General features: G+C 41.4%; 2 protein-coding genes and 1 long non-coding RNA gene across 4 annotated transcripts in view; 2 read left to right on the top strand and 1 right to left on the bottom strand.

The window, feature by feature from the left end:
* Positions 1–601: 601 nt before the first annotated feature.
* si:ch73-174h16.4 (leucine-rich repeat-containing protein 14) lies at positions 602–2,893 on the bottom strand. The gene is made up of 3 exons (XM_015954645.3): positions 2,389–2,893; positions 1,485–2,315; positions 602–1,388 (listed from the first exon to the last, which is right to left on the bottom strand). Exons 1-3 carry the CDS (start codon positions 2,664–2,666, stop codon positions 821–823), a joined length of 1,677 nt encoding a protein of 558 aa, XP_015810131.3. The 5' UTR covers positions 2,667–2,893; the 3' UTR covers positions 602–820.
* A 4,998-nt stretch (positions 2,894–7,891) lies between these two features.
* On the top strand, positions 7,892–8,647 carry LOC139070514 (uncharacterized). The gene is made up of 2 exons (XR_011521011.1): positions 7,892–8,487; positions 8,555–8,647. It is a non-coding gene; the product is annotated as an uncharacterized lncRNA (long non-coding RNA).
* Positions 8,648–9,627: 980 nt separating this feature from the next.
* The window catches only part of malrd1 (MAM and LDL receptor class A domain containing 1), a 60,932-nt gene continuing 46,360 nt past the window's right edge, over positions 9,628–24,199 (top strand). Inside the window, exons 1-10 of one of the 2 annotated variants that reach the window (XM_054751494.2) lie at positions 9,628–9,946; positions 10,482–10,610; positions 10,689–10,777; positions 10,858–11,025; positions 12,740–12,836; positions 14,526–14,657; positions 16,019–16,171; positions 18,367–18,472; positions 18,734–19,101; positions 19,350–19,798. In XM_054751494.2, coding sequence (XP_054607469.2) covers positions 9,772–9,946; positions 10,482–10,610; positions 10,689–10,777; positions 10,858–11,025; positions 12,740–12,836; positions 14,526–14,657; positions 16,019–16,171; positions 18,367–18,472; positions 18,734–19,101; positions 19,350–19,798 — 1,866 coding nt within the window. In that variant the 5' untranslated portion in view covers positions 9,628–9,771. Of the gene's footprint in view, positions 9,947–10,481; positions 10,611–10,688; positions 10,778–10,857; positions 11,026–12,739; positions 12,837–14,522; positions 14,658–16,018; positions 16,172–18,366; positions 18,473–18,733; positions 19,102–19,349; positions 19,799–24,199 lie in introns of both variants that reach the window. The other variant, XM_015954646.3, reaches the window with a different exon arrangement.

The following is a 24,199-nucleotide window of genomic DNA, read 5'->3' as shown; positions in this document are numbered from 1 at the left end:
TTTATACATCCTTTTAAATGTAAAAGCTCTTATTAACCATTTTATGTCTGATTTACTGAGTGACTTTCAGAATAAAAGTATATTTATGTGGTAAAGGATATAAAACCCATTTTGATCCCTTCCCAGAGCAGACGATGAAAAAAATGCAGCATTTAAAAAAACCTCCTTCTTTGGATTTCCATTCATTTTTCCTTTACAAGAAACCACCTGGTAATCCTCAGCTATTTTAGGTTAAATGTCTTTAATCATCATGGCATCTGACTCACCAGCTCTGATTAATTCATATTTAGGTAAAAAAATAAAAGACTCAAATGCTGCGTTTAAACTGAGAAATCAAACAAGATCACGTATTTATTGGACAGTTTGACCATTTTCAACAGTGTGTAACCCAAAAGGTGCCTTTTACTAGCCAGAGCCTGGATAATCATGAGACTTTAGAGGTCATCTGTAATTCTCAGCTCCTCCAGCAGAAAACCAAATCCTCTAAAAGCTGTAACTTTTACACTGAAAAAAAGTACATTTTAAAAAATGTCCCTTTAATAATATCTGAATGATGCAGTGCCCTCTAGCGGTAACTTCCTCATAATTTCATTATTGGTAACCAACAGTAACACACTTTTTAGTGGCCAGGTGTAACATTGCCATTAGTGGAATTACATCCTGTTTTTAACCAGGTTAACATTTTTGTGGCTATTTTTACCTTCGTAAATGAAAAGAAAAATTTTAAAAGTACAAATATTAAAATGCAACAATTTCGTGAGCCTTTTGTTTGATTGTCAGCTGTGTTGGTGAGTGAACCGAGGTGCACCTCTGGCCTGCTCTAGTCCACCAAGTTTTTATCATAATTGATCAGGTCACAGGTCAGGAAGAGGTCAGAGCGTCCGGTGTCTACAAGCAACCTGTTCAGTTGGCTACTGGTCATGTTGATGTCTGTAGCTTCATCCAGAGGCCACTCCAACAGCTGAGCACTGGAGGGAAAAGCAGGGAGGCCCGGCTGGTAGTCCTCCAGAGGGTTGGGGTAGAGTAGCTGCCGCAGGGCAGGCATTCTTGCTGCCATCCGCACCAGGTCCGTGAGGCCCGCCATCGAAAGTGGGTTCAGGGCTAAAGCCAGGCTCTTGAGGGCCGAGCATCCCCCCAGCGAGGGAAGCAAGAGCCCCAAAAGGCTGTCAGTCAGACCGCAGCCACTTAGGGAGAGGTGCTGCAGGCTGCTGGAAGCCTGGGAGAGGAGGCGTCGAACTGAAGGCAGGGTGCTCTCGTCCAGACGGTTCTCACTCAGATCCAGCTGCTGTAGCGTTGAGGCGTGATGGCTGCATGACAGATAGGCCAGGTCAGTGGGACTCAGGCTCAAGTATGGCAGCTCCAAGATCTCCAAAGGCTGAGACAGTGAGCTGCAACAAAATGAAAAAAACAAAAAAACCAAATTGAAATCCAACAAGAGTTTACATTTGATCTTTAGTTTAGTTTAGGTTTTGACAGGGCACTACCTGAGCAACACACGCAGCTGACCAGGGAGCCGCAAAGCAGTGAGGCTGAGCCGCCGTAGTTCCCTCAGCTGAGCCAGTCCCTGTGAAAGGTCCCTCAGTACGTCCTCCTGGCCCAGGTGGTCTCTGCGAATGTCCAGGTTGCAGTAATGCAGCCGGAGAGAGTTCAGTTCAGGAAATGTAGAGAGAAGAGGCAGCAGCTCAGCCAAGCCAGCCACTCCCAGGCTGCTGTATCGAACGTCAATGCCCAGGAGCCCTCTGCGAGGCAACAGGTTCAGCAGAGTCCTGATACTCGCCACCGAAATCTCCTCCACACGCAGGTCTCTGCACTGAAGCTTCACAGGTCCTGGTGTGCTCAGAGCCACACGAACGCGCTCCCACGACCGGGCATTTACAAAAAAATCAGCTCTAACACGCACCACCACCTCACAATCTGCCTCTTTCTCATCCACTTCACTTTTGGTTCCTCCTAAACCTGTCGCTGCACCTCCCCTTTTTCTATCCATCTCCATCCTCCTTCTGACTCCTTGAATGAGCTCCTCTTCACTTACAGGAGATCCAGGTGTCTCCCTGCTACTGCACAAATCCTCACCACCGAATCCTTTTACTCCTCTCCTCGGTCCCCTTTCTCTTTTCAGATCTCTTTCCCTTTCAAGTGCTGAGGACCGTTTCCTCTCCCGGTCTCCTTCCTTCCGCTGAGCCCGCTGTGCTCCAGCTCTAGCTTGAAGAACCATGCTGCAGAGGGCAACAGTCAGAGACCAGCCTCCCATTGGGTCCCCCATTCCTCCCTCATCTCCCTGAAGCCCACAGATGTCCAGAACTTGCAGAGTAGATCTACAAAAATGAAAGTAAATAGTGATATTACACAGCACGATCCTAAGTAGAAGCTAATTTTAGAGTTTCCCACCTTTGATCCACGAGTCCTCTTACAACTGCAAGCAGCAGAGCCTGAATGCAGAGTCGATTTGGGGACGCTTGACCGGGTTTCCGCCGTCCTGCGACGCGGAGCGTCCGTTCGGGCCACCGCTGCACCAGCTCGCCCACAGCCAGCGGTCTAGAGCAGGCGAAGGCGGCCTCCAGCAGCGCCCGATACAGCTCTCTTGGCACCCAGCTTAACCAGTTAGGAGACGAGCTGTGGTCACTCACCACCTCTCTGGCACAAAGACTCACCAAGGAAAGCGCCATGTTGACTTATAACAGGACAGAAGAGGAAAGTGCAGTAAGCCAGCTGCGCTAAAGTAGCCCGAACATGTCTAATTTTATGACAGAAATTGGATGCTGACTGTTAAAGCACCAAAATAAGATTTCATAACATCATCCGATAGCTACTGACTGAGATAAAAATCGGAAATAAACCCTGCAGCGATGACAGAAGAGCGGGTAGATCATGTTAGCTAACTCCGCTGCTAGAGGAGCGTTTACATTTTTACCCGTACGGTACGCAAACTGGTGACGTAGCACGTACAGGTTCGTGGAGATAAACGAGCCGAGTTCAAATTGCACCGCTAGATGGCGACAAAGTATCATCTGTAAAACGAATAAAAATGTCTTTAAAAGTTTTACTTTTTCCATTTTTTTATTGAAGCATTAAACTAGAACTAAAACATTTTAATTAGTGTCTAATGAAAGAGAGTAAAACATTTAAGAAAAAAATTAAAAGACATAAGTAATGAACTAGAAAAACGCAGAAAAACTTAAATGATTCAAAATATTAAATTTACACATAATTTAGGAAAAATAAAATGCCGTGTAGAAAATATGTCATACTGAATCATACAGTTTGAGTGAATTTTTAGAGTAAAACCTTAATTAAAGTTCATTCTTACAATGCAATGGCTTTAATTGATACTAAAAAAAAGAAGTTTGGTTATTATAGAGAAAATTTGGTTTAAGTAAAACAATTTCTCATGGAAATCCCATGTACCTAAAACAAGTTTACAAAACCAATGATCTACATGACCAGACCTCATCCTCACCTGCCATCTGGCTTACATAGCACTTGACTCTTCTGTCTGCTCACATGGAGGTAGGCGGCTTACTGTAGCCTTCATGGGCTGAGCCCACTCCAACCCCAGGAGCTAATGTACCACCAGGTGCTCATTAACTGGTTCCTCACTCATGTCAGGTGAGATTTCAAGAAGGTGCCCCAGTCTCCATGTTCCAGATTAGTCTCCAAGGTTGCTCCACTCTTTATTTATTTATTTGTTTATTTTTGTGCACATTCCACTGGAAGGAGAACGTAGGACAGACCCCTAAACTCTGGGGGGATTCTCTCTGGACTGGAATATCCTTGGGATCAGCCAGGAGGAGCTGGGGAGTGTCTCTCTGGTAAGCTGTGTCTGGGCATCCCTCCAGGACCTGTTAACTCCACGACCCAATCTTGGACAAGCAGTGGACCTAGACAGCGGGATGGAGAACACTTGAAGGAATCAGGAACCAAATTTATGAGAAATCTTGCATAAATTCAAGAACAATTTTTTTATTATCTTCAAAATCTTCATCATATTTATGGATTTTTATGTTGTTGGATGTGCCTGAGATCCCATGAGGATATGTATGTATTGTATCTTGTCTGATTGTCACAACTCAGTGTCTGTCTGGCTGAACTAGATGCCATTTTTGGACTGTCTTTCCTTTATTCATGCTGGAGCAGCTGCAATTAAAACCAAACTGTTATATTTTTATATTTTAACTTATTTGCTTTTGCATTTGAAGAGATAAAAAACCCTTTATGCACTAAAATGTTGGTGCAATAATAGTACAAAGAATGCACACTTCGTGTTCCTGCAACCTTGTTTTACATGCAGCTATATCCATTCTGCTTCTGTCAGCTCAGCATTTCGGTTCATCATCAGACTTTTGAGGTGCTGACTCAGCAAGTTTCCATCCTTGCAGCTTTTGTCTCTTATCTAGCCTAATTTAATTTAAGTAAAAATTCCTGCAGCAGTTCAAAAGTCTTTTTTCAATATGAAAGCAGAAACCGTGTGGATTCCTGTGTCTTCATTATTCCTCACAGTTAGAGGTAGAGGAATGCATTCCTCGACCTCTGCTCACTCCTCAGCTCATGCTGGTGGCGCTGTTTGATAGATGTAATATCCTACACGTTTGTATCCAGCAGGACATTTCTCCTGTCACTGAAATGTCCAACCGAACTAATCAGCTTATTAGATGAGCAACGGCCTTAAAAACACCCTTTAATTTACTCAAACACAAACATGAAGCAGTAGCATTTATATTGCTATTGCATATTTTATGACGTTGTCTTTGCAAAATAGTAAAAATTAAACCATGACCAGATTCCCAGTTGCAGTAATTGTTTGTGTTAAATACAGCTTTCTCTTTAGTTTTACCAGTTTTCTTTATGTTTAAGTATTTTGCAGATGCTTTCGTCCAGAGAGGTTTACAAAGGAGGGCGTAACAATGCAGTTTCTACTGAGGCTAGCATTAAATTAGACGGAAGAAATCTTTATTGTCATCATGCGTAAACAAAACAAATTTATGCTGGCAGCAGCTAACAGGCACAAATTCCTACATGTTGAAGATAAAACATTAGTGAATAAATGAAAACAACAATGGGTAACCATCTAATTCTACGACTCGATGCACACCGTGGTAAATTCGTTCGTTCGTTTAGTTTATTTCATTCAATCAATCAATCAATCAAATAAAAGTTGCATTAAAACTATTCATGTTCACAAATAATCATAAACGAAAAGGAGCAGAAAGAAGCAAAAACTTATAATATCTGCCCCCTTTTCACATCAAGGGAATCGATAAGGGAAGCTTGGACCTTGAGGAGGGTACATCATTGTTGACAGTTCGTTATCATGTGTTCAGAGCTGCAGAGCGGCTTTGAGCTCCAGCTGATGGGATGAAGGCAGGCTGATTTAAAGGGAACACAAGCAGTCTCGTGTCTTCTTTTTGACCAGATGATGAATGGTCAAACTGTACCTAAAACTGACCATTGCTGGACGTTACACTCACATTCACACACTGCTACTGATGGTAAGCCACTTTGTAGCCATAGCCGCCCTGGGGTGGTCTGACAGAGGCAGGGCTGCCATTTGGCGCCGTCGGCCCCAAATGGCAGCCTTGCCCACCCTGGACATCCCTTAGAACTGCCCCTGCTCGGCTACCATTAGTAAGTCATAGCTGAATATTGATAAAAATGATCAGGTTTTATCCACTTTTGTGCGTGCTAAGGTTTGTTAGCTGTGGTGGATTGACTCCAAAAGTTATTCAATCGAAGATGCATCCTTGCCAACCTTTCACCTTTTAGCAGCAAATATTTTTTAAAATGCACATGTACTTGTGGTGCTGAACAAAAATAAAGTGAAAAAGCAAACAAATCAAAACATTTTTTATTACCTCACTGTAAAAAAAAGAGATGCAAACTTATGACTGTTCAATATTTTAAAATCTGTTCCATTAATGGAGAATACCTCTCTCTTATAACAGGGCGAGCACTTCAGTAAGGACACCTTCTTCGAGTGTATTAGACTGCCTTGTTAATGGAGGGATAAATGACTCAGTGCAGAAGCTGCCAACTTTAATAACTCTGCAATGGAAGAAGGTCATGAATTACTTTAGCTGATCTGGTGGACGGCGGATGGGAGATTTGGAATGAGAAGATCCAGAGGAACATTTACGTAACGCAGGAGCATCCTGGTTTGTATCATACATATGTTATATCAGAACAGAAATGAATCAGTGTTTATAGGGGCTCTCAAAAGTAACACCACCATTACATGGCAAGGGTGGTTCTAGGTAAGAGCTCCATAAAATATAAAATATACACTAAAGTAGTATTTGCTGCTCCAAAATATATATTGAGCTATTTGGTTACTTCAGAAGGGAATTTGGAATTTGGATAATTTTTGTTAGGGTTAAGGTTCATGTTAGATGAAGATAGAGATAGAGCACAAAACACAGGCAACAATGTTTTTGCCTGTGTGTTTGTATGGTAAAGTATCTCATAAACCACCGGATGTGGATTTTAATTTACAACTCTGGGAATGAGCAACCCTTCTCTTGTTTTATTCCATGTGTCATATCCGTATTTGTTTTTTCTAATGCTGTAACATGAAGAGCAACTTTTAAAAATATTTCAACATTTAATAACCAGTAGACATAGAGCACGATGGGTAAAACACATAAAAACTCTCAGAATTATTTTGGGTTATACTTTGTGGATATTTTGTCCAAAGTGACCCGCTTTGTGTTAGAAAAGGAACTCAGGTGTTTAACAAATCCTTTTGTTGCCATCCGTCCCTCCCTCCGTCCGTCCATCCATCCATCTGTCCATCCATCCATTTTCATCCGCTTATCCGGAGTCGGGTCGTGGGGGCAGTAGCCTAAGTTGAGAGGCCCAGACTTCCCTATCCCCAGCCATTTGGACCAGCTCCTCTGAAGGAATCCCAAGGTGTTCCCTGACCAGGTGAGAGACATAGTCCCTCCACCGTGTCCTGGGTTTACCTTTAGGTCTCCTCCCAGTTGGACATGCCTGGAAAACCTCACCAGGAAGGTGTCCAGGAGGCATCCTGACCAGTTGCCAGAGCCACCCCAACTGGCTCCTCTCCTCTCTGGTTGCTCTCAAACATCAGAAAACCCTGCATGATCCTCCTCATCACTCTGTTCTGATTGGAAGAGTGACACACCTCCTGCAGGTAAACTAGATTTTTAACCAGCTGTGATTTGCTTGATTCAGGGTGGATGAAAATCACTGAGCTGCACATCATCACAGCTTCAGTGAGATTGTGAAAAACAGATTGGCTGCATTCAGCATGCATGGCTAATGCTCTTCAGCTTTAATTAACAAAGTGTTAAAAGCAGAAAGATGAGGTTTTCCTTTAGAGCTTTGATTCGGCTGCTGGAGAGAATCCTGTCTCACCATCTCGCTGATTTAATCGATCTTCATTCTGTTTTTGTGCAGGTCAAAAACAATCATTTTAATCCGGTTTTTGTATTTAATTCGTACAGGAAGGTGTGTCAAATGACTGATTTAGATCTTTGACGCACGGTCACAAAGTTTGGTCTTGACTATAAATTTGGTGCATTTATCTCTCTTAAAGTGAGGCTTTTCGTTGACCTCTGTGAGCTCAGGAAGGTGAAGAGAACCACAAAGAGTTGTCAAGAATTTATAAGCCGTGAGACAGAAAAAAGGGAGGAAATGCTTCAAGGTGAGCCGAGCTGAGTTTAGCTTTTGGATTTTCAGCCTTGCACGCTGTCCTTATTTTCACTCGGTCACGGTTATCGTCCAGTCCAAAAAACAGTCTTTTAAAATCTGGATAAATGTCATAAATTATGCTTTTTTTTGTCAGATTCGTTTTGGTTAAATGAGAAAGCTTTACTCTTATCTAAGATGATGTGTAAACAAGAACACTTCGAGACTTAGCTGGAGATTCATTTAACATTATGACTGGGCTAAAACTGTGAAACTAACATAACTGTTGACCACAAATGGCAAAACCACTTGTGCAAAAATGTGTTTCCAAAAAGTCTTAAAACAATTAGAGATTTTCTGTCATGGTCCGTGGTGAGCTGCCTGCCTGTAACCTGGTTTTTCTACTCTGAGCTTGTTTCCACAGGTGGGCGTGTCTGAGAGCTCCCAGCTGAAGCTGATCTCATCATCAAGGCCAGGGGATTAAGGAGCAGTGTGACACTTCACCACGCCGGATGATTTACTCTGTTTGGGTAGCTCTAGCCACCAACCTGATCTTGGCATTTTGTATTTTTGCTTGTGATAACCTGTCGTCTGAAAACCCCTTGATGCCCTCTCCTGCTCTTTCCCAGGTTCCTCTTAAAGTCCTCAGCCTCTCCAGAACAAACCCGGATCACAACCTACCTGACACATTGCTCCATCCTCTGACCGCCCGCTCTCAGCCGCTCACCTACCACATCCATTTCGGCTCCTACACCTCTGGACAAACCAACCACCTTTCTTGGATCTCCTCAGCTCACCCGGACCCGACAACCCTCCCGGTGCATTTAGTGCTGCCAAGAAACAGTAAGACCAGTCTCCAGTTAAGTTTACGTCTGTTTCCATTACTTATTCACTCAGTCTCCCTCCTTAGAAACCTCCTCCTGGAGTCCTGCTGCCAGTCCTGCATCTCGTCGAGTCCCGAACCTCCCGTTGTTTGTTTCCAAAAATAAAACATTTTACTTTCCTTCCTGCTCTCCGTGTGTGATTCTGCATGTCGTGGGTCAAGAAACTGCCTCCCGTCATGACATTTTCTCAACTTCGAGCATGAGTTTCAGGATTGCTGGTATTTTCAATGTTTTTCAAGAGATTTTGTTTTTTTAATGACAGTCATCGTCACAGCCACCTTGAATCCTCCTGGAAACTTTCTAGACTTATTTTGTCTGAGGTGGAAGCTAAAGAAAGCAAAACAACTTTGGGCGGAGTTGGTGACTAAAATCGTGACAGAATCTCACATTCCAGGAGGAGACTGGTGCAAAATGAAAGCATGTAATGGTGCAAAATGAGAGCATGTAAAAAAAATTAAAGCTAACTAATAAAAAATTGTTAACAAACAAATTAATGCACAGTTAAAACACTTGGTGACTAAAATGCAACAAGGACATTTGTACAACATCTAATGCGCTTTTGCCTGCAGTGTGAACGTAGCCCAAGACCCGCTCCTGTGTATTTTAGACCTGATTTTTATAGTTAAATATTAAGAAGCCGCCAAATATTTTGACAGATATATTCTGAGATTAACAATAAAAACTACACACTGTCCCTTTAAGTGTAACTTTTTGAATTACAACGTAGAATTTAGATTTTATTAAACATGACAGAAGCGTGAGTTTTAAGCTGAGTTATCGTTACATTTTATTTAAACTCTGCACTCCCCAAGAAATGAAATGTTGAAATTAGTTAGCTGGTTCCACTGAACCTAGCAGCTCAAATGTAAAGAATAAAATGCATTGGTATATGTTGTTGTGTTAAAGTAACTAGAGGGACCAGTTTACATGACTTGGTTATATAAATTCAACATTTAATTTTTTACAGTGCATATGTATTTGCTTATATTTAGCTTACATCCATTTAAATAAAGATTTCATCTTGTTTTTTTCTCTTGTGACCACATGGATTCACTCCCACCTTATTGAGTAACAGCCATAAAAGTCATTTATTGCTCTTTATTTGTGCACACGAACAGGATCAGTCATATCTCAGCTCACGGCGAGGAAAATCATTGCCAACGCTTCGTCCTCAAATCTAGAAAGCAAAATGCTGGTTTTGGTGTTAGAAATAAGGAGTTGTGGATGAAAGAAGAACCCGCCGATGGAATCATCACGTCTGATGTTGCTGCGATTTCTCCTCACCGTGGTGTTTAACTCGGCCTTTGTCACCACCTGTTTGGATCAAGAGTTCCCCTGTGGTCAGGGGTCGTATGTGGAGAAGGCCTCCGTGTGTGACTTCACTGATGACTGTGGAGACGGCAACGATGAAGAAAACTGTGAGTTAAATGTTTGTGTTCAAAATCTGACTGCTACAGAAAAGGAAACAGGAGTTTTATATGTGTAACACTGTTACATGAAAGGGGATTGAAAAAATGGTCTCTTTATAAACCGTACGTCACAGTAAAACTATACATTACAGTGGATCATTCATCCACTCACACACACATTCACACACTGATGGTGATGAGCTACATTGGAGCCACAGCTGCCCTGAGGCACACTGATGGAGGTGAGGCTTCCAAACACAGGCGCCAGATGTGATGAACAGGTTATTCAGCCACTGAATCAGGTGTGTTAGAGCAGCTGTGACATACTGGCCCTCAGGGACCTGAGTTAGAGTCTCCTGGTTTGAGTTATAACACTCTCAAGCTCTAAAACAGCTTATAAATGACAGGAATTAAATCAAAGGTCTGTTCCAGAGAATATATGTGGATTTATGGATTAATTATAAACTAATTTCTCCCTAATAAAACTTTAGTTGAAAAAGGTTCAGATCAAAAAGCAACCTAAAGATTTGGTCTTGTTTTCTAGGTTCTGCACACACAAGGTGTGATTTTGAGCATGGATTCTGTGACCTGACCCAAAGCTCAGAAACTCTCTCTGACTGGATCAGAACTACTGAGGCTGCAGGACTCAAACATGACCACACCAACTCCTCAGGTGGAACCAGCTGACATCTTTGCTTCCAGACTCCGACCCCGGCGTCGTGTTTACATATTTTTTTTTCCTCATCTGCAGGATATTTTCTGTCCCTTTTACCTGAAGAGGGAAACCGAACCTCAGCAGACCTGAACAGCCCCGTTTTCTGGTCCACTTCCACCTGTCGGGTAACAAATTCCTCAGGTATTCACATGTGGCACAAACTAAGATTACAGAATCAATAAAGTGGTGTTTCTTTATTCATCAGATGGGTTTCTATCATTATGTTGATGTAAAACATGGAGATCTACAGGTTCTGGTTCGGTCTGCATCAGCAGATCTGATCACTGAAGTGTGGAAGTTCTCCACACAGCTGCAGACACCAGCAACATGGCAGCGGACAGTCATTGAATTTAACTGCAATCACAGTTTCCAGGTAATTATTTGATTTATAATTTTATAATTCCTGTAGAAGGAGGGTGCTGAACCATCTAACCCTTCATGGTCCTTCAGGAGTCCTGGGAATCCTGCTGTTAGTGTCCTTTAGCTCTGCTGCAAAGCATGCCAGAGAGTCACCTTCTCCTTCCTTCTGCTTCTACCATCTGCTTGTCTGCTGGCTATGAGGAGAGGTCGACTCTTCTGAGGGTCACGTTCATTCCCCTCTAATAATCTGCTTCCAAAAACAGTTTTCAAATCAGTCAGCTCATTTAGGTTAGCTTCCACTTTGACGCAATGCTCCGGGTGAGTTTTGCAGAAGGAAAAATGTCTTTTAGTTGTTTTACTTTGTAAAGATACAAATGCAACTGCTGAACAAAAACGGGTAGTTCTGTTGTCCAAAACTTTAATATTTTACTTAGTTTTTGCAAAACACTCAAACATCACATTAGGGTTTAATGTGTTATTTCTAGAGGTCAAGTTCATGTTGTGGCTCTGCATTGGTTAAACATCTCTTTCAGTTCAGAGTTTGCAGACGGTTTTAGTGGACAGTCGGAAAAGAAGCAGATGAGTCATAAACAGGCTGTAAACCTGCAGAGCGGCTAGAGATAAAGCTGGACTATGATCAGTGAATCTATGATGTTACACAAGAGAAGCTTGTTTCTTTAACTCTTAAAGGAGACATATTAGGATTTTTCAAAAGTTTTAATAGTTCTGTGATTTGATACAAAACATGTTCATGAAGTTCTTTACACAAAATCCCTCTCACAATGTGATTTCAGCAGTTTTAGTCTGGACATTTTCAGTACCTTCCAAAAAGAGTCGCTCCAGGGCTCTGCCGCTTTAAGAAAACAAGCTGGAGCTGGCCACGCCCACCCATCCCCCACTCAGGCTTACTTCACAGCAGAAACATGTTTACAGCCTGGTTCCAAAAATTGTTTAAGGTTTATTTGGTCAGGTTTACTGTCATGACCACTCTGAGGGGGCAAATGATTTTGTAATTTAACCATTTATATGAAATTAAAGCTTGGGAATATGAATAATTAGGGAGGTGTAATTTTGATCGTCAAGTAGCAGATGAGCCGTCAGCACTAGCAGTCACCTGTTGGGTCCAGAGAAGGCCCCAGCCTCGGCCTCACATTAAAAGTGTTACAGCCTAGAGGGCAGAGTCAGTTGTCTGGCTAAAAGCACACGCCAACCTTTGTTAGCTTCAGTTAGCTCCAGGTTAGCTCGTAGCTACATTGGTTTAGAATTTGATGAGTGTCAATCCTCTGTCCCAGCTCTCAGCTCCAGTTTTGTCTTTTTCTGAGAGTGGCGAGACACGTGGCACGGCCAAGATGGCAGCGGTGGGAACCACCCATTTGGGCTTTATTTTAGCTCTTCAGAAACACACGGGTGATAGCATGGAGGATTTTTCCATGTTATAAATATTATGAATGCTAAATGTTTGGAGTGTTTATAGAGGCAGTGTAGACCCGCATGATAGCATAAAAGGATGCAAAAGGTGATTTTCACATGATGTTCTTTTAAATATTTCTTTTGATCATTCTTTCACCGTGTTTGTATCCAGTTTAGCTTTTTTGCAAATACGTACCTTTTTGTCTGCAGATTGTCTTCACAGTTTATCGTGCAAGCACTTCACACCGCTCTGCTCTCATCCTGATTCTCTTATAAACTGATGATGTGAATACTTAATGTCTAATTCCCTTCATCAGGTGGTGATTCGAGGAGAACTTTCAGCCAACTCTGGAGTGTCTGAAGTTCTGGCTGTTGATGACTTCTCCTTCGGCCCCGGCTGCCTGGTCCTCCCTGGTACTGCTGCTTCTCTAACATCGACTTCAGACGTTGACATTTTGAAAAATCTCCACACATAACCAGACCAAACACTTGTTCTGAGCGCTGATGAATGGGAGTAAAGGCATTAAAACACTCCGGGCAATGCTTTTATAACAGAACACCCGCGTCGTTAAGGGAGTGCTTACTGTACATTTCCTCGCACTAAATATGGAACAGTCATTTTCACGCTGTGTGAGTCTGTTTGGGTCTGCTGTGGTGATGAATGAGGCTCAGCTCAGCTTCTTGCTGGTAGAGTTCAATAAAGCATGGTGTACTTGGCGTTTTGGACAGCATTTCAACATGATTCTTTGGTGATTTACAGCTGCAACCTCCAGCATTTTAACAGCTGCTACTTTTCATTTTCATTTTCGGTGTTCCTGCTTTCTGCATATAGATTAAACAGATGTTAAATATGTAATGGACTGGTTTAAACCACAATCTTCTATTTCCCTGCAGGACTTGAGTAGCTGCTGTTGGAAGCACCACAAACAGCTGACTATTGCTTTATGTCTTGTTTGTTTTATGGCTATAAGAGAAACAAATCTTTTTTTATCCAGGGTTAGTTTTTGAAGTTGCAATCCCACTATTTTGGTCAACTTTTAAATCCTGTCAGTATCTTGTCTCCTTTACGTGCTGCATCTGGGGTTGATCTTTGAGCAGCTTTTGGGTATGATTTTTCAACAATCCTTAATAATGACAGTCTCACCCTGTTCTGTGATAAAATGTAAGCAATACATAAAATTTGTTTTGCTAAGCCCCTCCCCGTCCCATAGAGTCCAATGCAACGGGAACTGGGTGCAGTTCAGTGTTAGCCAATATTGTTAGACATCCATTTACTTAAAGATGTCAGTGTCAGAGTTGCCGACATTTGTTATGGATAGGTAAGTCTTTAACATTGTTATAGTCGGCCGTTATATCTAAGAGTGGCACGAGTTGGCAAGAATTAATTTTCCAAGCTTCATTCGAACCTGCATCACATATAGCAAAATCAGGCATCCATCTTAACTCTTGTGTTTTCACATGATTTTATTTATGCACTATGTGTCTGAATTATTTCAAGTTTTATTACAACAAAAGCACTGTGATCACTTTACTGGCCACACTTCATAATGGGTTGTGTTATTTTAGGAAAAGAGGTTTTGACCTATTGTTCCTGATTTTAATGACCTTTATCCTTTTTGTTTTATTATCCTTTTTTTCTTATCTTTTTTCATTAGTTTAATGAATTTTTTAATGATTCTTGTTCAGTCATTTTATTATCTTGTGTTCTTTTGTTTTTCTGTCTTTTGATTACGTTTTTATTTTGATGTGATGCCTTGTGATTAATTTTTTCAGTGATGCATGCATATATATAAACTTAACTTACTTCCAGACCTATTAGTGATAAAAATCCCATATGTTTGTACATCACTGCACAGTTGAATCTAATTCCCTGCAAGATGTACTTACTCCTCTCTGGACAGGAATGAGCTCATTAATCCACACTGATCTCCCCGGAGCGTGTTCTGATGATTAAAACTACCTGAGAGGAGCCAAACCGAAGAGCTGTAACGCTCCGATTAAATATCTGTTTCAGCTTTAAAAGCGTTTCTTACACCTGGATGCTATAGATCCATCATCTGTTTTAATTGTTTGTATGTGTGTGTGTGTGTGTGTGTTTAGTAGAGAGCAGTACATCTACTCCATCTCCCTGCCCGCACTCCTGGTTTCACTGTGGTGCAGGGGAATGCGTCGAGGAGAGCAAAGTGTGTGACTTCACTAAAAACTGTCCTAACGGAGAGGATGAAGCCAGCTGTCGTAAGAGCCTCTTCACTGCATATAAATCAAACATTTTATCTGCTTATTTCCTATAATTTGGTTTAAATGAATAAAACTATTTAGAATCTCATTATAACCTTTAGTTTCGAGGAAAGATTTTCTATGAGGGGTTGTGTACGCCATGCTTCTTCTGTTACTCTCACATACATGTATTCTCCTCACACACGCATACATTCTTCTCATACATACACACATTTCACACTCATATGCACATATATTCTACACACACACACACACACACACACACACACACAAATATTCTCGCCACACACACACACACACACACACACACACACACACACACACACACACACACACACACACACACACACACACATATGCACTCTTTACATTCACATAAGACTCTTTAAAAAATACAATACTGTCTAATTGCATCAGGGAGCCTTAGGTCATGTATAAGGGGTCAGACCGTGGCGGTAATGCGGTGCAATTGTTTTTTTTTTTCTTCTTTACAAAAAATGACACAATGGCAGTATAAAGGAGGTATGGGGGTGGTCTCTGCACAAACGTCCATTCATCTTGGACATAACTTTCTTTTTCTTGCGATCAAAGCCGCTCCTAAAGCTGGTTGTCCTCCACAGTCCCTGCACAATTCTCCAGGTTTAACGGGGAGAAGCTCCAGGAGTTCTGCATCGCTCCAGTTTATCATCTCAGCTGGTTCTGTTTACAAAAGCAAAACTTGTGTTTATTTTCATTTTCAATGCAGTTTCCTGCCGGAGCTCGGTAGTAACTCCTCATGTGATTGTGACACCTCCCTTTGCTGCTCCTGAAGTGTAATACGCATTCACAAGTCCGGCATTGCGGTAATATTACTACCAAGCATGGTGGCACAAAGGCCGTAAAATTCCCGCAACGCCATGCTGCCACGGCGCGTTTATGAGACACACCGTGGTGGCAGTACTACGCTGATTTGCCAGCATGGTGTGACTTCTGAAAAAGGCTACACACACACACACACACACACACACACACACACACACACACACACACACACACACACACACACACACACACACACACACACACGTGATGGTATTCATACACTTGTAGGGACTTGTCATTGACTTCCATTCATTTTTGTGGCTGAATTATGCCTAACCCTAGCCAATGGGGTTCTATTCCTAACCTGAACCCTCACCAACAGTTAATTCACACCGTAGCTCTAAAACCAAGTTTTAGGGTTTTTTTCCTTTGTGGAGACCAGCCAAATAGCACAATCACTCAGAAAATAATAACAAAAGCACATGTATATACACATGGGCACTACGCTAATTATGTTTTAGGAGTATCTAAATGATCTAATCCCTCTGCTGTTTCAGCCTCTGAGTGCAACTTCGAGAGGGGTTCGTGTGGCTGGTATGAAGTCACCCTCGGCGATGGGTTTGACTGGATCAGAGGATCGTCAGTGGATGTACCTCCAGACTACTATGGCCAACCACCTCTACCAGACCACTCCACCAACACCACACAAGGTAGGAGGATCAAACCTCTGAAATATGTGACAATTAAGTAAACTTTATCAGCCACTTGAACAACGTACAGTCCCATTCATCCGTGTCAAGGCACCACATTAGCCTCTTGGTTTATGTACCGCAGCGTGTTTTATGCCTCATGACATTTTTCTTGGGTTTCCACCATCCAGATCAGAACTGTCACTGAATTAACAAGAGTCATGTTGCTGACTGAATCCATGAAGCCCCATCTGTTGTTTTTGTTCTCAATGTTGTGTGAAAATCTTGCTTTCAGGTTTAGATTTAGAAGCTGCACACGTGAAATGCAAATGTGTATTCTAAAGTATGAGTTTGTTTTATTGTGAAAGCATGCTATCGCCTTCAGTCTTAGTTAAGTTGTCATGGGGCCCCAAGCCCAGATTGGGATCTGTGCTACTGTTCTCAGTCTGAGAGGGGATGAGGGCTGCTGCTGATGGTGGTGGTTTTCAGACGAGGGAGTGTTCAGCTGGGCAATCGAGAGGGGGAGGGGGAGACAGCGTTTTACTGTTCTCTACTGTTGTGGTCCTGCCCTCTGGGGGGCCTCTTGTGGCCTGGAGGCCCCTGCCCAGCTCGTCGGCATGCAGCGCATCTGGCCTACACCTAACCCCAAGGGGTGCTGCTTTTGCACAACTGCAGTAGGAGCTAAAAGCAGTGTTCTGTGTACGTGCAATTTGACATCTTGTTTATCAGTCCAGCTTCTGCGTACGTGCAGCTCAACATCATGTTTTTCAGTCCAACTTATGTAACTTCCAGTAACTCTTAAGTTCTAGGCCCTTATTGGGAAGTGAAAACAGCACCCCATCATTTCCCGAAATCAAAGGAATGTGGGAGTAAGCGCCAGCAACACGAGTATAACTGATGCTGTGTGTAGAGGGCAGGAGGGCTTTTGCAGAAGGTTCCAGTCGAGGCTATTTAGATCCAGGCTGGAAGCTGTCCCCTGAGTTGTTGGTGATGTATTGATGAATTGTATAAATAAATGCCCCACGCTGTGTTTGGACAAAGCTGTCTGTCTCTTGTATTTTGATAAGGCAAAAGAACCACATTTTGGCGACCACGAAGCAGGAGTAGAGGCGTGCTCTTCGGATCGGTTCACGGTCTACGGAACTTGACTCCTGGGCCCTGCACGTATGCAGAAGCTGGACTGATAAACAAGATGTTGAACAGCACGTACGCAGAAGCTGGACTGATAAACAAGATGTCATATTGCACGTACACAGAACACTGCTTTTAGCTCCTACACTGCCACCAAGAGGCAAATGTGAAGATGAGTAAATGAGACAACAGCTTCACAGCAAATTTAAGTGACATTTTGAAGTAATCGAGGAAACACGTTGACAAAGCACAAAAGGAATAACTCACCAAAGAAAAATATACAACAAAGGAAGCGGATTTCAGAAACATAAATCCACAAATCCATCAAGATCAGCTGTTTTGTTCTGTTTGTTGTTCGACTTCCTTTATTTTTAACCCAGTACCGAGCTAACATACATAGGTGGGCCCCACATGGAATGTGTATTGGCACACAATGTGGGTTCCAACTGGTTTTGTCCACGGTTTCCTTGGTGGCCCCACAGGGGTTTGCAAACATAGATTTTTGCCTACATAGACTGTAACAGTGGGACCTAGATGGTTTGACTCTTTAACCCTGTTAAAATCTTTATGGGCAAACCACTGTGGGGCCAGCATGGAAACAGCAGAAAAAACCTGTTGGGACCCATACTGTTTTCCCATTTAAATACATATAGGGCTCATCTATGCATGCTGGCTGGATAATTTGAAGTTCATTACAATCTTGTGATGCTTCTTGTGCCCCAACTTCCTATGGTGACACAACATTTCATAGTTTAATGGAAATGAGCCTCATGACATCTTTCTATGACACAAAAAGGGTTCTTTTCATTGAAAACTGTCTAATGAGACAGTGTCACCATGGCAACTTAAATGAACAGAACCCCTAACAAGAGCTAGATGAAATCCGTCTGTCTGCATGGCAGAAACATCAGAGTGAGACGATGTGGAGCGTAAATGAACATCTCCACTGCTGCTCCCATTACAGCTACTGAGCTTTTTTTTAAAACAGGTGACTCACTGACTGCCTGGTTGGACATATTATCACCAGGAAAGGCAGCAGATGCTCTGAAAGGTTTGAATAATACCGCTGATCTCTCCCACTGCAGGTCATTTCTTGTTTATACTGAAGAACAGCAGCAGTTTGTATCCAAAAGCAATTCTCAGGGGACCCTGGTTCCAGCAGTCGGCCTCAGGGTGCACCATGACCTTCTGGTGAGAAGTAGTCTGCACACTTCCCTCCTCTGCAGGCCATTTCTTCTCATTCTCAGTATTTAAATTTACTACAAACCTTATTGTGTTCACTCTTTTTAAACGTCTCAGTTCTGCTGCCTTAATGCTTCCCTTATTTCTCAGTGACAATGACGAGAAGTGCATTAAGATCGATCATGCTTAAGACAGTTTTACAGCCTCTTACCCTAATGGAATATTATTGTTAGTGGACTTTCAGCTCCCATCTCTCTCTCTTCTCCTCAGGCATTATAACTCAGGGGTGTCCATCGGTGCTGCTGACATGTACCTCAGATTTAAAGGAGTTCAAAACAACACCGTGATATGGACCACGCTGTACGACCAGGGACGGCGCTGGAACCATGTCATCGTCCGTCTAGGCCGCATCACTCAACCCTTTCAGATCGCTTTGGCCAAAATCAGCCTTGGCGTGTTCGATGGCATCTCTGCTTTTGACGACGTCTCCTTCCAAAACTGTTCAATGCCACCCGCGGTGGTGTTGTGCCCCACGGAAACACATTTCCACTGTGTGAACACTAAAGCGTGCGTGGAGCGTCTGCAGCTCTGCGACCTCGTGGACGACTGCGGGGATGGGTCGGATGAGGAGGGATGCTGTAAGCGTCTAGGAAGGAACACAACCAGATCTTTAAGGAGAAGGAGAAATTGGAGAAGCACTTTTGTTTTATTATCAGCTTGTGACCCATCCCTTTATTGCCACCTTTTAACTCAACAGATATACAAATCTAAAACATTATTACTTGTCTTTGCAATAATTATGCAAAATTAGCATTTAGAAATACATTTTGTTGTTGTGACTGTTTAAAGACCCTAACTTCACACCCTTATTGGTTTGACGTTTCAGCTCCAGAGCTTCAGTGTGACTTTGAAGACGGACTTTGCAACTGGAAACAGGAAAGCAGTGGAGAAGACGAGTTTGACTGGACCCACATCAGTGGCCCAACTCCAACCTTGGATACGGGCCCTTGGAAGGACCACACGCTGGGCACCAGGGATGGTCACTACCTTTTCATCGAGTCCTCCTCCCCTCAGGAGTTTAAGGACACAGCTGTCCTGCTAAGTCCAGTGTTTCAACCCACCTACCAGCCTGGACAGGACCCATCCTGGTCCCGCCACCACAGCTGTGTTTTCCGCTTCCACTACTGTATGTTCGGATCGCACGTGTTTAGTCTGGCGGTATACCTGAGGACCACGGCTACAGGCCGAGGACCCACGCTCTGGGCAAAATATGGAAACCAGGGGAACTTATGGCACATGAAGACTCTGTACCTCCACAGTGCTAAGCCTTTCCAGGTAAAGGATTCTTCATATTAGAGTCTTATGAAACTTACATAAAAATAAGATCTTCCTAGTTTTTAATTTTCCAAAAATATCTAAGAAAAGAGTTGTTTAATGTGTTTATGGTGCTCTGCTGGCCTGTGACTGCTTGTGTTTCTTCAAATTTTACTCACACAAAGCCATACCCGGATGTAAGTATTTATAAAGATTTATAAACCTGTCAGAGAGAAAATCACAACATATTTTGCAAACATCAAAATACAAAAGTTGAAACTAAGTAAAACATATTAAAAAGGGTTGAATAAAAGTCATTAAAAACAAAAGTCAGGAAATAACCTAATAAAAACAAAAAGGAACATTAAAACAGAAAATAAATCATAAAACAAAGGAAAATAGAGTATTAAAATCATGCCTATATGTCGGAATGGATGTATTATAGTGCTGGAGGAAATGCTCGTAAATGGCAAAGAAAATAGCAAGAAAACTAATTACATAACCCTGCTATCATTTGGGGTGCTAAATAAATAATTTCTAAACAAAGCTCCATAGCAGGATGAGGCATTTGGATTCAATAGCTAAATTATAAAAGTGTACAAACACAGCAAAACATTTTTTTTACTGAAACAATGTGTGCATGACTTCAACCACAGCAACATGAGGAAGTTTAGGGTGTGAAGCCTAAACATCGCTTACAGTCACATCACATCCCTCCAGGAATCATTTGCATTCAGTCACCTTGTGTAATCAAAGGTAAACACATCTCTCTGGCAGCAAACAAAGCTGCAGCGAAGCAAAGACTTCATATTTATGGATGCGCTTCACTGCTGTGTGATGAGAATCAGTTTAATTGCTTTACTGTTCAACATCCGTCACTGAACAAGATGGATGTTCTGTTGCCATCGTTCAGGAGGGAGTTCAACTTGACAGGCAGTTAAAGACTTTCCTCTGTTGAGCCACTCAAACGGGAGGTCTGACTGTCAGCCTAATGTGCAAACACAAAAAAACAGACAGTGATTAATTTTATTTAAATATAAAACCTGCACCATACACAAGATGATGTTGAAAATACAAAATTCAAATAACAGTAACTTTTATCTCTTTACCTTTCACACTAAAAAAATTTAACTTTTTTGCATGTATTTAATTAATTAATTAATTAATTAATTAATTGTTCATTTACCACCATGTAAAAACCTCTCATACACACTTGTAAAAACATTTCACACACACTTGTAAAAACATTTCATACACACATGTAAAATATCTCATACACACATGTAAAAACCTTTCATACACACTTGTAAAAACATTTCATACACACTTGTAAAAACATTTCATACACACATGTAAAAACATTTCATACACACTTGTAAAAACATTTCATTCACACTTGTAAAAACATTTCATACACACTTGTAAAAACATTTCATACACACTTGTAAAAACATTTCATACACACATGTAAAAACCTTTCATACACACTTGTAAAAACATTTCATACACACATGTAAAAACATTTCATACACACTTGTAAAAACATTTCATTCACACTTGTAAAAACATTTCATACACACTTGTAAAAACATTTCATTCACACTTGTAAAAACATTTCATACACACTTGTAAAAACATTTCATTCACACTTGTAAAAACATTTCATTCACACTTGTAAAAACATTTCATACACACTTGTAAAAACATTTCATTCACACTTGTAAAAACATTTCATACACACTTGTAAAAACATTTCATACACACATGTAAAAACCTTTCATACACACTTGTAAAAACATTTCATACACACTTGTAAAAACATTTCATACACACATGTAAAAACATTTCATACACACATGTAAAATTATTTCATACACACATGAAAAAACATTTCATACACACATGAAAAAACATTTCATACACACATATAAAAATATTTTATACACACATGTAAAAACCTCTCATACACACTTGTAAAAACATTTCATACACACATGAAAAAACATTTCATACACACATGTAAAAACATTTCATACACACATATAAAAATATTTTATACACACATGTAAAAACCTCTCATACACACTTGTAAAAACATTTCATACACACGTAAAAATATTTTATACACACAAGTAAAAGCCTCTCAAACACAAGCATGGAACCTCTCATACACATTTAAAAAAACCTCATGCGCGACAAAGCGATGCGGGTCTCCCTCCTACTAAGCGAAACGTAAAAAACGTGCGTGTGAAATTTTGCGCTCGTGTACGTATCGTGCACAGGCAACCCAACGAAAATCCCAGAAAGTTGAAATATTTTCAACTTTTCATCGTTGTCACTCGGACGAGGACCAATCAACGGAGGTTTCATTCACTGACCAATGAACGGAGAGGATGCTCCGTACATCTCCGAGCAAACATGGAGAAGAAGTTGATACTTGCTGTGATGGATTTCCCAGAACTGTACAAAATTTCTACCAAAGAATATAAAGATATTCACATAAAGGCCGCAGCATGGGAAATTGTTGGTGACTATTATTAGTATATGCCGACGCCTTGCTTGCACAGGCCTGCTGCCAGGCTGGAAGCAGACACCAGCCTCCACGACCATGCTCACGTTCACTTTCACCGCCAGCCGGCATCTCTTTGCCTTGCGCCTTCTGCGCCAGAGCCGCATAACTTTAGCAGCACCTTGTGAAACATCATATCTACAGCCTTTTTTAAACTCTGAACCGCTTAAATAACCTTCATTCCCTCCAACCTGACACAGCCAATCAAAACAAAGGAAGATTCGATTTCGCCATGGAACAGAACGCATCGACGGCTTTGACGCTGGCCGCTGCTGCGGGTCACCTCCCGTGTGTCAGGTAATAAAAGTGACAGCGACAAATTTCGCTGATCGCGGTCGTTTGTCGCCTCCCGTGTGTCGAGCCCATAATAGGTGAAACTAATATATGATATATATTTCAATAATTTATTTGCTATATTTGTGATGATTATGGCTTACAGCTTATGAAAACCCCAAATTAAAAATCTCAGACATCTTCAATATTGTGAATAGGTTCAATATTTTAGGGTCAAAGTGTCACACTCTAATCAGCCAATGAATCCAAAACACCTGCAAAGGGTTCCTGAGCCTTTAGATCAGAGGTCCTCAACTAAATATGTTCAAGGGTGGGAGCTTTTTCCAGCAGACATCATGAGGGCCAGATCTTCTAAAACAAAGTTTAAGTGTCATTGTATCTTAATTCATTAATATTTAAAATTGCTTTGATTTGCATCTACATTGTTTTGATTGCAGTTTTAATGTGTTTGGAGAACGTAAACAATTATTGATATTTTGGACAAGAATTTTGCAGCTAAACTTCAAAGTCCCCCAACTGGGGGGGTTTGTTACGGTCCAAAGGGTTAGGGGCCAGGTGGAAAGGTCCTGCAGGACAAACGTGGACCGCTGGCCGCCATTTAGGTACATTTAGGTGCTTTAGATGGTCTCTCAGTCTAAGGTCAAACACTGACATAAATGGCCTTTTCTGGCCTAGAAATCTGGACGGACAGTAGCTGAAGCAAAATGATGGAATCATCTATCACTTGTAAGTCGCTTTGGACAAAAGCGTCTGCTAAATACATAAACATAAACATAAACATCTTCAGTCATACTCAGGTATATTTGCGTCTTCTTCGACAGTATGTGGTGGACTGCCCTATTGGCTGACACATGCAGTGAGTATGTCACCTTGTTTGTTGTCCAATAGCATGTGGGGGACAGCCTGAAAGACAACCGTAGATTCTGCCCAAAGACTGAGCTCTCTATGGGTCGTGGCCAGACTATATATTTACATTATAGGATGGCTTGCCAGGCTACACTTTTTCAAGTTTCACCTGCAGAACATTCCATGAAATAATAAAACAAGGATTATAAAAAGAGAAACAGTATGATCATTATTTATGCACTTAGTACTTGGTTTGGGCCCATTTTGTTTTTACTGAAATAACTAAACTTTTGCACAATATTCAAATTTGTTCGAGTTTCATCTGTAAATTTAGAATATTGCTCCTGGCAGACCCTCATAGATGTGAGGTATTTAGATTTTTTATGAGTTTTATTTTCTATTTTTTATTAGTTTCAAGCACCAGTGGGTTATAATATATAATGTAAATGTATATGTAAATAATAGGGATGCACCGATATCAATACTGGTATCGGTAAAAGTTAACCGATACCAATGCAGCTGCCTGAAAGTGGCTTCACTGTAGCTTGTCATTTCTGTTCACTTAATATTTTAGCTTTGTGATCATTTCTATTAATATATTTAATTTTGTATCTACCTCACAGTCTTTTCCTGTTGAAAGCAGAGAAGAAAAAAACCTGTATTTAAATTAATTTCATTTTTTTGTGTGGTAGAAGTATCAGTATCGGTAATTG

This window comes from Nothobranchius furzeri, chromosome 7 (assembly GCF_043380555.1).
Source record: "Nothobranchius furzeri strain GRZ-AD chromosome 7, NfurGRZ-RIMD1, whole genome shotgun sequence".
In the NCBI taxonomy this organism is placed as follows: domain Eukaryota; kingdom Metazoa; phylum Chordata; class Actinopteri; order Cyprinodontiformes; family Nothobranchiidae; genus Nothobranchius; species Nothobranchius furzeri.
This window is presented reverse-complemented; position numbering and strand designations above follow the sequence as displayed.

Excerpts from the sequence above, each read along its gene's own strand:
- si:ch73-174h16.4 (XM_015954645.3), bottom strand. The coding sequence starts at position 2,666 with ATGGCGCTTTCCTTGGTGAGTCTTTGTGCCAGAGAGGTGGTGAGTGAC. Across the intron at positions 2,316-2,388 it reads AGAGGACTCGTGGATCAAAG|ATCTACTCTGCAAGTTCTGG; the intron begins GTGGGAAACTCT and ends TCATTTTTGTAG. Across the intron at positions 1,389-1,484 it reads CAGCTGCGTGTGTTGCTCAG|CTCACTGTCTCAGCCTTTGG; the intron begins GTAGTGCCCTGT and ends ATTTTGTTGCAG.